Raw genomic sequence first — 13,850 nt, 5'->3', positions numbered from 1 at the left:
TACCATACCATTTTATTTATAGAGCACTTAAAACACCGACAAGGCCAACCAAAGTGCTGTACAGACAGAACAACGAAGCAATATACAAAATGCAGTAAATCAGAAATATAGACATAAAAACTATGCAAATAATGACGACAAACCAGTGTGGAACGTACAGGTTCAAAACACAGATCATCTGGTGTTGAAAGCTACTGAATAGTAGTGAGTTTTTCAACGGGACTTGAAAACCGAGAGGGAGGGGGCCTGTCTGACAAACAAAGGTAACTCGTTCCAAAGTCTTGGTCCTGCTACAGAGAAGGCCCTGTCACCTCTGCTACGGTTGTAGCAGGTCAGGGGGAGGGGGGGGGGGGGGGGGACTGTTCAGTGATTTGTAGACATACAGGAGTATTTTGAACTGGATTCGAAAGTGAACCGATAGCCAGTGCAGGGAGGCCAAAACTGGTGTAATGTGCTCTCTTTTGCCTGTACTGGTTAAAAATCGGGCTGGTGCATTCTGGACCAGTTATAGTTGTGCAATGGAGGTTTGACTGATACCAAACAGAAGCGAGTTGCAGTAATCAAGCCTAGATGTAATGAATGCATGTATTACTGTCTCCAGGTTATTTTTGGACAATATGGGCTTCAGTTTAGACAGCCGCCTCAGCTGGAAGAAACATGATTTAACAATCATGTTTACGTGACTGTTAAGTTTCAGGGAAGGGTCCATTATCACTCCCAGATTAGTGACTCTGTTTTTCTGACAGGGTTAGAGCGGAGAGGTCGATACAGTGGTTTGTGATTGTGTCGTTGGGAGGGAACAACATGACTTCAGACTTCTTTTCATTGAAACTTAAGAAATGGAAAGCCATCCAGTCCCTTATGTCAGCCAGGCAGCCGAGCAGAGGTTGAATAGAGCATGTGCCATTGTGTCTTAGGGGGAAGTAAATTTGACAGTCATCGGCGTAGAAGTGGAAGGGCATGTTGTGTTTCCGTAAAATAGCACCAAGCGGCAGCAGGTATAAAGAGAATAGGAGGGGACCCAGGATGGACCCCTGGAGAACCCCCCATTTAAGCTCTGTCGCTGCAGAACTAAAATCCTTGATGGAGACACAAAAGGATCTGTCAGTGAGGTAAGATCTGAACCAATTGAGGGCTGACCCTGTGATGCCCACCCACTGCTCCAACCTAGCAATGAGGATCTCATGATCTCATGGTCGATGTTCCATGATCGGTATCTATATATACACACATATATATATATATATATATATATATATATATATATATATATAGGGAGATGCATAAAAGCAATAAATTCTGCAGAAAATAGATGAATTACACAAGATTTAGCTCCAAAATCATTACCAGTAAGTATCAAAAACGTTATTCGATTCCAGGTTTCTTTTCCCTAACTGAAAAAGTATCTGCTGTTCAGGGAACCATTTTGAAAGCAGAAATATTATGACAGCTTGTACTCCTACAATAATTGCTTCCAGTGTTTTTACTCCTCTTTTGACCTGGAAGTGGCTCCGAGTTCAGGACAGATTGGCTTTGTTTCCTGTCTGTCCTCAGGAAAATGAATTTTCTCTGACTTTTCTCAATGCCTCCGGTTTTTAATAAAGCCAAATTTCTGTGAGAACAGTCTTCATAATGATAAAATAAATACATGGCTAGGCAGCAGTCAAAGTTCATTTTATAATTTTATCTTTGACTTGTCAAGTTTGATTGAGAAGCCATTATATGATACATTTTAACAATTTGCATAATAGTCTCATTGGCCCTTATTATAGATAAAGATATTTTAATAAGTTGGCTCAGTTTAGTAATAAATACATGTTGTTGATTGATGGAAGAAATTATTTTCTTCCACTTGTTATTTCAGGTTTTTGTAGTAAGAAATACTCTATAAAGGCTCATCTTGACAGGGTAAGCTGAAGACATTTGACAGGATGGTGGATTAGTGGTTGAAACTGTTGCATTACAACAAGAAGATCCTGGGTTCAATCCCCAGTTTGGGTCTGGGGCCTTTCTGGGTGGAGTTTGCATGTTCTCCTTGTGTTTGTGTGGGCCTCCCTTGCAAGAGATCTGTGATCTCAATCGGATTTGTCTGGTTAATAAAGGTTAATAATAATTATTCTAATGTATCTTTATAGGAGACGGTATAGACCAATATTTCAGCAGAATTGGTCAAAAGTCTCTTTTTTTCTGTTATAACAGTAAGGGAACCTTTAAAGATTAAATTTATGAGCATTTAACCTTTTATGCACTTTTATTTTAACTTTAACAAAGTTATAGATCAAACACAAAATTAAATTTCACAGTGTTCCACCAAAGCATGCATATTATTTTTATTATTAACATTTTCTAGTTGTATATTTAATCCAAATTCTGTAAGTAACACGATTAAAGCTTACATTTTGAAATTCATTTTTCACTTCTCCACAGTCCATATATGATCTGCCGTATGTAGAAGCCTCTGTATTTATTTTTGAACTCTTCCTGACCAGATGTTGTAAATATTTCTTGCTAATTGGCCAGCATCTCTGAAATTCAGGGTGTTTAGGTATTAAAGAAAGCTCTTTTTTTTGGCTTTTCAGTAAAGTAGCAAGAATTTAACCTACACGTTTGTGTTCTATCTGCCTCCCTTGTTTATCTAAGATCATCTCATGGGTAGTGGAACATCAAAATAGCTCAGTCATTGCTGTTTAATTACCAGCCTGGACTCGTACTTTGATTAGCGATCCCTAATGAGCTCATAGATACATCGCAGCCAGCTCCCTTTCATGTCACTGCTCAGAAAATCTTTTTAATATTGAAATTGTGGTGAAATATGCTTCACATATTGTCCGTCTAGCCAGTGATATTTGCACTAGGTGTTGAACAAAAAGCTTAAAAAGTGTCGAATAACTTTATGGTAGTTTGCATTCTTTTCTATTCATCCATTGTGTAAGGCCTATACACATACAAAGACATGTTTAACTTCCCTTGCAGCTTACATCTGTTGCCATGGTGTTCAAAGGCTCAGAAAGGATGGCCCTGCGGCTCGTTATGTCCAGTGTGAAAACTTGCCAGTGTCCATATTTCTCAGCCTTTGTATGAGTTCTCAACATCTTTATTTCTGAAAAACCGAACAAAAAACGAGAGGACAGCATTTGTTCTTGTTTATTTTTCTTCCAGAGTTCTGGTTTCAGAATTTAACAAAGTTTCCCACCGATACAGCTGCCATTTAAAGTCTCCAAACAGCAGCATGAGGCTTCACCGGTTATAAATTCCACTACAAAGCAATCTGCATTTGAATATTTTCCTGTTGCATCTGATTTATTCATGAGTGAGTACAAAGCAATCAGATAAGGAAATCTCCCAAATGGTAGGTTCATGTGCATTCTGTGCACTTTCACTGTGTTGGCAAGTGCATTCATTCTGTTGATGATCACTTGATGATTGCTCTCCTGTGCTGGTAACAGGCCCCGTCCACATGGGAATGCCGTTTTTCCAAAAAGCTCTTTTTTTTTCCTTTTAAACACACACCTTTGTAGAAATGTTTTCATCCACACAGAAACTGAAAACAACCCAAACGATGTAACTGTACCAGCTCTGTATGTAACACTGTGATGAATATACAGTAGTCCCTCGATTTTTGCGGTGGTAACGTCCAACCCCTGCGATAGGTAGCTGAGTGAAGCTGACACCCCACCCACTTCCAAAATTAAAGCAAATAGTCTGAATGGTTAGTGCTCCGTTAGTGCTGGTTTGTGCCGTTAAAATTTTCGTTTGTGCTGCTTTGGTTTATGAGATATTAAAAGTTATAATTTTGACCTGTGATAGACGCTCAGGCGCGTTCACGCGTGCTCAGGCGCGTTCACGCGTCCTTTATAACCGCAATCAGGTACTAAAAGGAAACATTTACGACAGTTGTGTTTTTGTTGTCAAATCTGATCCACACAATTACAGCCGGAGCGCGCGCCCGCCTTAAGTAAACGCTCTGCCCTGACGTGTGCGTGAACGCGCCTGAGGACGCGTGAACGCGCCTGAGCGTCTATTACAGGTCAAAATTATAACTTTTAATATCTCTTAAACCAAAGAAGCACAAACGAAAATTTTAACGGCACAAACAAGCACTAACGGAGCACTAACCATTCAGACTATTTGCTTTAATTTTGGAAGTGGGTGGGGTGTCAGCTTCACTCAGCTGCAATAGGTGCAAAAGTGCAAAGTAAAAGTATTTATATATATTTTAAGGCTTTATAAACCCTTCCCGCTCTCTTGTAATGTTCTAAATTCTTAAACCCGCGTAATTTTAACGACATACGTATATGTACTGTACAGTACTGCAAAATTTTACTTATCAGCTCTTCAGACCAGCTGCTCAGTTCCGGTTCTGCAGACCAACCCTGCATCGACGAAGCCCACCGCCCCGTCCAGGTTGATGTGTACGTGGAAAATTGAGCTTCATGAAGCTTCAGGATTATTTGTGAGTTTCCTGTCAGTTCTAGGAGTTTAATAGATAGTCTAGATTTGCGTTGCAAAAGTTTCCCTCCATTTGGCAGAAAACAGCGGTCGGAAGCACTGCTGGCTTCTGGGTAGTGTAGTTTTTTTTTGACTAGCCTTACAATGTAGGCTTACTGAAAGAAAACTACAAAATAGCAGCACCTGTTCAAAGTTTATTTTCATTAACTTTTTATCGCATAATGTCCCAATCACGTGATTAATGTTAAAGTTGACAATCGTTCATAAACCTCCAAAGAGTGAGTCTGCGAAAGTCGAACCGCGAAGTAGCGAGGGACTACTGTACACCAGAACTGAGGAGCAGAGGTTTCAATATGTGAGCATGAAAACAAAAAGTTGAGGTTAGTGAATGCAGGAGCAAAAACAGATTTATGTTTTGTGGACTGACGACAAAGTGTAACTTCTTCTTTGTCACTTTAAAATGATATTTACTGGGAGTCGTGTCAGCTATAATCTGCTGACATAAAGAAGTTATAGGAAGATTTAACCAGAGGGATAGCTGGGTAAATTATTATACACAATTGTTAGTCTTTTTAAACTGTTTCTTTTTCCACATTTTAAATATATATATATATATATATATATATATATATATATATATATAAAGTTGTTTTTTTGTTGTTGTTGTTTTTTGTATTTTTTTTTTTGTATTAATAACAGTTCAATAAAGTGATAAAACCTAGAGGATCTGGTGTAATAGTATAAGGGTTTTTGGTCTGCTGTTATTGTTTATCCACCTAATCTGCTCATTGCATGAAGGTTTTGCTGTAGTTGAAAACCAGTCTCTGCAGCACAAACATATATATTCAGTCATTAATTCAGTTCAATTCAGTTTATTTATATAGTGCCAATCCCGACAGAAGTCACCTCAGGACACTGAACAGAAACATTCACATACATAAAAAAGCTAATTAGTATAATCCAACAATGTTCAGTCAGGTCATCTGGACAGTTTTTTTTTTTTTTTTTTTGTGCTGAAACGTTTCATCTTCCATCCAGAAGACTTCATCAATCAAAAATACACAACACAAAACTGATTCTTCCCCCAACAGCTTACTCCAAAGTGGAACAAACCAATTATGTTGGTGCTAAGATGGTCTCTTTGGCACGCCCCCTCCTCCGGTGCTGGCCCTCTTCCTCATCGACAGTCGTGTCAGTCTGGTTCAAAACCAACAAACGTTTCAGCACAAAAAACAAAAAGAAAAAAGAAACTGTCCAGATGACCTGACTGAAAATTGTCGGATTGTATGCCTCGATTATTGAGCATGGACTTTGTTGGCTAATTAGTAAAAAGTCTCTACCTAAGGAAACCACTAGATTGTGTTCTTCACTTTGTCGTGGTCTCCCGTCCTGAGCAAACACAATGGCAACAGTGGAAAAGAAAAACTCCCTCATAAGAGGAAGAAACCTCCAGCAGAACCAGGCTCAGGACAAGCGGCCATCTGCTTCAACCATCTGGGTTTGAGAGAAACAGGAAGTCGAAACAAACAAAGAACGGCAGGTCCAGGTGTACTTTATATAGGAGGAAAGACAAAAAAAGAAAAACACATGTTAAGATAGAAGCAAATACAAATACAAACAGGTAGAGTAGACCCAGTATACCCAGTTTGATTGTCATGAACATAAATGGCATTCAGTTTTTCTCACTTTGGAACCAAGTTTAAAAAATACAGTTCAGGGGCTTAAAGTGCTGTTTCCATGTGGATGCAAGCCTAACTATAAAATACATACTGTAGTATCTGTCCCCACCTGTTGAGCTTCAAAGTATTTTTATTCTTTTGCGCCAACTTTCTGTAAAGTACATGCTATCCATTCACCCATCTTCTGTTCTCACTGCACAAAAATGCTGTAAATAAAGATGTGGACACAAACAAGCCATCAAAAACACTGTTCTGCTGAGATACCAACAGTCATACCAGCTTATACATGTCCTGCTAGGATCAAAACACAACTTTATTTTATGGGTGACTTCATCAGACTGACTCTGCCTCACAAGTTCATTGCACTGAGTCACTGCGCGCTCTTTGAAACTGTGAAAGAGTTGCTCCAGGTGTACAGAAGATATATATTTGTTTTATTTTCAGTGTTTTCTGGCATGATCATCTGGTCAGCGGTGCATTGGAGAGTCCTGCTGTGACTGTTGGGCTCAGCTAAAGCTCTTAATTTAATGTGATCCCCAGTGTGTGTGCATGTGTGTGTGTTTTCCTGAGGGTTTTGGTTGTGCTCACCAAGTACCACAATAATATCACCTCACCAGCAGAGGCAAAAGGAAGAAAAGAAAAAATAGATGGTAAACTGCTGTTTGTTCCTTAGAATGAAATGAATCTCTTTGGGAAAACTGAATTCTTGTCTGTGTGTTTTAAGCAGATGTTTATTATGCGGTTTACTTTTTTCTTTGTTTTAAAAATGAAGCACATAGTGAATGGATTTTTTTTATATTTTTTCCGCTTGCTCCTAAAAAGATAATTTCTGGGCCAGACATTATAAGAAAAAATAGAAATAGGATGCCACTACATGAGATTATATATTGATTTTTGTTGGTGCTGTAGGTATGTAGGAGCATTGCTGTGTCTTGTTATGAATTCCTCAGTGGGAGTTGTTGAGACAAAACACTATCCGGTAGATTTAACTTGCTAAATTTCAGGGCTGTGAGGATGAAAACAAAAAAGCAGGGTCTGCTTCCAGTGGACATTTCTTTGCACTTTCTCCATCCTGTCTGCACCCCTGTGTCTGTCCTCCTTCTCTCCATGCAGAGACGTAAGCACTAAGCCTGGGTTTGGAGGTCATACTTGCAGATGAGACACATGAATGCCCTCATCCAGAGAGGATCTCTCCCTGCTTGGGTTGAGTTTGATTAAGGCCTGCAAACCGGATCCTTTTCTCTCTCTCTCTCTCTCTTTTGGGGAAGAATGTTAAATCTCTTGGTCTAGATGTGAATCTGCCATGAACAGCACATTTCCTGCGTCTTTCTCAAAGCCTTCTGAAACACTGTCCGAATCCTGGGACTTGTGACCGTTGAGCTTGACTTATTCCTGGAGGTAGACAGGAGTGCATATCAAGGGATGGGAAATGTTAACAGCATGCAGTTGCTCTTGTCTCTCTCTGTGCTAGATGCATTATTCTGTTTGTGATTTACCGTGCTATGTGTTTTGCTTTGGACTTGTGTGCCCAACCGGGGCTCTCTTTATCGATTAAACACAGAGATGCTGACATTGCTGGCTTGTCATTACACATGTCGTATGCCACTTTTATGACCTACAATAATCTATTGACAGAGCTGGAAATGAAAGGCGGCAGGCAGCTTGGGAAAATGTACTGTAGCTAGGCCTCCACCTAGTGGTAACTCGGTCTCACGCCACAGATCAAAGATAGAGTTGTTTTTTTCTTCCTCCCAAGTAATGTGTAAGCCTTTTGTGTGTCTTAGGAGGTAAAGAAGAAATTTGATAAGGAAACAGAGAAATACTACTCCACACTTGAGAGACACCTCAACGTGTCATCCAAGAAGAAAGAGGCGTATCTGCAGGAGGTAAAACCAAAACAAATTTCCTCATCCCTTACATGTATTTCAATGATTCTGTTTTATGGTCGGCTGAGTGTCTTCAAAAAAGAAAGAAGAAAAAAAACAGCTATATTGTGTGGTACCTTTGTGTGTGTGTGCACTTTTCTTTGATCTTCACTTCCCTCAGTGCACACCGCTTTCTGTGCAGAAATGCAGGCATTAACTCCGTGCACGTTCCCAGGTTGACCCGTGTCTTTCTGAAGGCACTAGCGCTTTTTGTTTGTTCGTTCTCAGGCCGACATGCAGATTGACAAGGAGAGACAACTCTTTTATGATGCGTCCCTCGAGTACGTTTTCAAAATACAAGAAGTGCAAGAGAAGAAGAAATTTGAGTTTGTCGAGCCGGTAAGAAAACGCAAGCTTTTTTTAAAAATCGTTCTGGCTCGGCTGGTTGCAAATGCACAAAGAGGCACCAGTTGTTTTGGGGTTTTTTTAGCTTTAGTTTAAGTGGCATACACTCAAAACTGCACACGATTGTATAAAACTCCATGCACACATACAATTTCAAGTCTTAAAAGTTGGAAAATAATATTGATTTTTTTTTGTGTGTGTATTTAATATTAAAATATGTGAAATGTGGGCCAAGTGTGTGTTTTAAAGGCCCTTTTCCCATTTGTTTACATCCACTGGCAACTCATCCACAACCCAGGCCAGAAATGCAAATCTCCTGCCTGCAGGTAGTGGTGGGGGGAAATGACAGGGCTCAGCCTCGCCTGTGATGAATCAGAGCACAGATAAGGTGCTTCATCCTTGTTCATTTGATATACCAAACCTCAGCCTAGAAATCAAATCAGCGGTTGTGTCTGAGGATTTGACTGAGTGCAGCTGGATGTTTGTGGGATCCTCTGTGCTTGAGATGAGATCAGTTTTTCCGCCAGCTACACTACTGATGCTTTTTTTTTCTACAAGAGTCAAGGATGTTTGTATGTTATACAGAAAGTAAGATCAATATCTGTCAGCTATAAAAAGCAACAACTTTTTGAAACTTTTTTCCCCCTGCCTTCAGTTTATCTGCAGCGTTAAAAGCCTCAGCAGCTGTGAATGTTTAAATTCACCAAGTTTCCCCTGAAAGTGATAAGAAGTACACATAGAAAATGTAGCAGTAGCATTTTATCTTCACTTTTAATTAAACGTAAATGATAAAATGACTAATAGCACATAAGTATATATATATTTTTTTTCATTTAGCCTTTTTTTTATCCAGGTTAGTCTCATTGAGCCACGAGAACTCATTTTCAAGAGAGACCTGTTTAGGGAGCACATGGTGGGGTTAAGGGCCTTGCTCATGGGCCCAGAGTGGGGCGAATGAAGTAATGTAGTTATAGTAATATTGTTACTATATTTTATTTAAAGGAACCTGTGTAAAATTAGAGTGAATAGGCCAAATTAAACGGGTCTGTTTTCAGGTGGGATTTGACAATGGAGAAAGTCTCAGAGGTACAGAATGTCAAGTGGAAGGGAATTCCCATAGCAGGGGGCAGAGTGGCTGAAAGCTAGGACCCCCGCAGTGATCAGACAGACTCGGGGAACAGTAAGATGAATGGAAGACCTAAGTGCACAGGTTACTGTGGTAATTTGCAAAAGATTCAAAAACTGCTGAGGAGCAAGGCTGTAAATGGTTGACAAAATGAGAGGCAGAATTTTATAGTCCATGCAAGATTTAACAGGATGAATGAAGCTGCTGAAGAATGAGAACGATGTGATTAAAGGAAGGAGTTCTGGTCATAACATTTGCAACAGAGCACTGGGCTGACCCAAGTTGAAGAAGCAACGTTTGGAGTTAAACCAAAGAGAAGGACTTTAACAGTTATTTGGATTGGCGTGACCAGTGCATGCACCAAAACAGCTGTATTATTTGGTGTGAGGGATGAGTGTAGTATACAAACATGATTGTATTATTAATGGGCATTTGGAATGAGAGAGTGCTGTCAAGGAGGATACTGCCTTTGGGCAGGAAATCATTCTAGTTTTGTCAGTTGTTATTAAGAATCTGTCACATTGTTAACTGCTGGAAGTTGGAGGAGAATCAGATTTGGATTTATTGTTTGCAGTCGCAAATGCAGGTGGGAGGTCGCGAAGAGATAGGCTTGGTGAAAATGTACAGCTGGGTGTCATCTATGTAGCAATGTTTATGTTGTATTTACGGAGGAGATGACCAAGGGTTAGGAGATAATTATGAATGAAAGACGCTCAAGGACGGAGCCCTGAGGGACTCCAGAGGAGATTGGATTGAAGAATCTGATCTGAATGAACTGAGTGCTGCCAGAGAGATGTTAATTTAAACCAATCTTAATCAATCAATAGTAGTGTTATATTGAAAGTTTATTTATTTGCAACAGATTCATTTTTTTATCATTATGATGAAATAAAGGAATACTTGATGGGATTCTCAATTTTACTAGTTATTTAAATTTTAAAAAATCATTCCATGTAAATTATTTAAATACCTCCCAGTTTACTAATATTTCTCTTCCAGCTCCTGGCCTTTCTTCAGGGTTTGTTTACGTTCTACCATGAAGGATATGAGCTGGCTCATGAATTTGACCCATACAAACAGCAACTCCAGTTCAACCTACAGAATGTAAGTCTCAACAAGGCGACCAGCCACATAATCAGACACTACAGTTTATCATACCCCTGATATACCAAGCAGACTTTCCACTGTGCAATTGCACAGAGGATAGATGTTTTCAGTGTAGCATTGCAGGCTGTTACTTCAGGCCATTTAATGGCACTGTGTCAAAAAACACTTAAGAGTTGAAAATAAAACTACAGCCACTGCCATGCCCCTTGCTTCCAACACTGCGACCTCAATGCTTTCAGCCTGAGGGTCCAAATTTTTCTCTGACCCAAAATGTCAGTGGCGTTGCTCTGACAATTTTCACTCTATAACCCTCTCTCCATGTCTTGATGTAGGAAGCTCTAATAGTAAAAAGGGAAAGGTAAGGTTGTCTCAGCACTCTGCTTTAAGCTGTAAAACAGTCTTGTGCTAACCTTTTTGACACCACATCTTGATCTTAGTTCTAGCCAAGTATATTTTTCCACTATATTAATAAAATCATTTTTTTAATCAATATTTTGGTAGGGTTGGGGTTGGGGTTAGGGTTTGTGTCATCAATAACAACTTGAAGGGGTAGTTTGGTAATTTTTAAAGACATGTTCTGTCCAATACTTATCAGTAGTTAGCACCTTGTCAGCCATGATATCACTCATATTACTCAGTAGTTGTTTAGTTAAGAAAAGGGTTTTTCTGGACTGGAGTTGAACAAGGAATGCAAGTACACCTTAGTGTTTTTGGTTCAAGAGATTCAATGGGAAGGGGTTACACTGTATAAGAAGAGGAAGTGGGATTTTTTTTTTTGGGGGGGGGGGGGGGGGGGGTAGTGCAGAATGACGGATCCTATAGAGCAGTGGTTCCCAACCATGGTCCTGGAAGAACACTATCGTGTTCAAGCAGGGAAACAACTAAAATATGCACAGGAATGCTCCTGGAGGACCATGGTTGGGAACCATAGAGCAGAGGGAGCAATTTTATCCACCAGGTGCAATGGCAGTGGCCATTGATGGATTAATCTTTGACCATCCACTGGCCACCCCCAACCATCTGAGGAAACAAGTTATATCTAGATGTAGCCATACAACAAAATGAAAGTCAGTACCTCACTTATTTTTCCAAGTTACCATGCTGACAATATGCACGGACGGAGGGAGGATATTTTTTCACTCTGCAACGAGGGTCGACAAATGGCGTCATGCAAAAGCGTAGAGGTTTTTAAATTAGATAACATAGTGGTATTTGATACTGGTATAGAAACAGTTGTTTTATAAGCATGAAAAACTAAACTTAAAAAAAATTATTGAAGTTGTTTGGCTAGCCATTAGCCTAGCATGGACAGAAACCTCTGCCCTTTTCTCCATACTCCGTGCTTTATGATTAACATCGTGCATGAAAACGTACCATTGATAGATCAGTTTTAGGATGGCCACGATATCCCTTTAACATCACCATTTGTTTTATGCACAGACACGAAACAACTTTGTGAGCACCAAGCAGGAAGTGGAGAAGCTGATGCAGAGGATAAGGTCTGCAGATCAGGACTACAAGCCCCCAGGCCAGTGGACGATGGAGGGCTTCCTGTACGTCCAAGAGAAGCGTGAGTCTCCCAGGCCTCTCACTCCCACTTCAATTAGAGGTGCACGGTTTTACATCCGTTACCATTAACATGTCGAGTTTTCCCCAGCCTCTTTAGAAAAGATCCTCTCACACAAATCTCATTCTTCATCTAATTTACAGATTCACTTTGATGTGCTCTGAAATGTGTATGCATGTAGGAGGGGTGGTGCCACAAATAATAGATTTTTATCAGCAGTTATAAACAACTTTTGATTTATAACCGTTTAATTAGCCATTGATTTATTAGAAGTCTTTCCGGGTGCTTTTTGATTCAGGCAAATAGTTCAAGCTTACGCTGTATTTAACCCTCAGGTCCTCTGGGATGCACTTGGACACGTCACTACTGCACGTACGAGAAAGGCAGCAAGACTTTCACCATGAGCAACGCTGAAAACAAGTCGGCTGGGAAGCAGGTAATTCAGTGCAGTTCAACTCGCTTCGCTTCGCTTGTAGATTCATATGATAAACGCTGAGAGATAAAAAAAAAAAAAAAAAACAGCAAGCGTAATCTGTGTGGGTGAAACAAAAAGCCTGCGTGTTTCTCTCCCCCCGAGGGAGAGAAAGGAAAACCGTCAAAGCTACTGAAGTGGCACAGAAAACAAATGACTCGTTAACTCAAGGCGGACTGCAAGAAAAAAAAACAGAAAACTACCGTACTAACATGACAAAATCTACAAAGAACAAAAAGGGAAAACTTAAACACCAGATGAGCTGACTGTATATATTATCGAACACTTCAAATGCATTAACCCCAATTATTTGACCTTTTATGTATAAAAAACTATCAGTAACGTCTCTGCATGGATATGTTCTAAATGAACAATCACTGTGTGAATGCTGAGTCAGCATTTACATTGTTGTTTTTCTGTGTATAGGTTTTGCAGTCTGGCTACTTCTGCAGACTTTGTGCTATCTAAAAAAAATGTGTCCGTCCAAATGTTGACCTCAAGAGTAGGGTGCTGGGACTTTTTGTTTTTGCAGCTTATACTTTGCAAACTATGAGCATTTATTTAAAAATAAATTTTCATTAAAAACAAACTCGATTCCTTCTGAAACATTGTTCTCTTTGAAATATGCGTCAGGATACTTTCTGCTCTATTTTTATTTTCTTATGCTACTGCCTATAGCTACTGTTCTGGCACTTTTAGTATTTGGCTAAAATTGTATTCATGTTAGCCTTTAATTGGGGACTGCCTATTATTTGGCAGCCACCTATTATTATCCACCTGCCAAGGGTTTCTTAACTTTATATCTTACTCTTCCATCATCTTTAATGTGGTCTGAAGCGCAACGTGTAACCCCACAAATGTTATATCAGAATGACCGGCTCATTCCTTTTATTGGCGTTTCGAGTTACCATGGCAACATAATTTGCAAACAAAGACGCCGTTTTTATTAGGCATTTTTCATAGACTGGTTGCAAATCAAATATCCAAGAGCTAAAAAGGAAAAATACTGCAAATCAGCCATTTGTAGAGATATTAAGCTGAAATTTGGTGTGGTTATAGCTGAGGACCTTCCCCATCACATACTGAATCCAAATTAAAAAATTCAAGATGGCCACTATAGCTTAAAAGAAAAAATGACTTTAACTTGTTGATATTTTGCCATTTTACGCTGAAATTCGGT

The 13,850-nt window shown here is 39.6% G+C and overlaps 1 protein-coding gene across 1 annotated transcript in view; it reads left to right on the top strand.

The window, feature by feature from the left end:
* The window catches only part of LOC119410734 (rho GTPase-activating protein 42), a 130,092-nt gene that overhangs the window by 90,997 nt on the left and 25,245 nt on the right, over positions 1-13,850 (top strand). The window contains exons 5-9 of the mRNA XM_037677633.1: positions 7,913-8,014; positions 8,282-8,392; positions 10,524-10,628; positions 12,072-12,201; positions 12,534-12,634. Of these exons, the coding sequence (XP_037533561.1) occupies positions 7,913-8,014; positions 8,282-8,392; positions 10,524-10,628; positions 12,072-12,201; positions 12,534-12,634 (549 nt within the window). The remainder of the gene's footprint in view (positions 1-7,912; positions 8,015-8,281; positions 8,393-10,523; positions 10,629-12,071; positions 12,202-12,533; positions 12,635-13,850) is intronic.

This window comes from Nematolebias whitei, chromosome 6 (genome assembly GCF_014905685.2).
Source record: "Nematolebias whitei isolate Nwh7 chromosome 6, NemWhi1, whole genome shotgun sequence".
NCBI lineage: Eukaryota > Metazoa > Chordata > Actinopteri > Cyprinodontiformes > Rivulidae > Nematolebias > Nematolebias whitei.
This window is presented reverse-complemented; position numbering and strand designations above follow the sequence as displayed.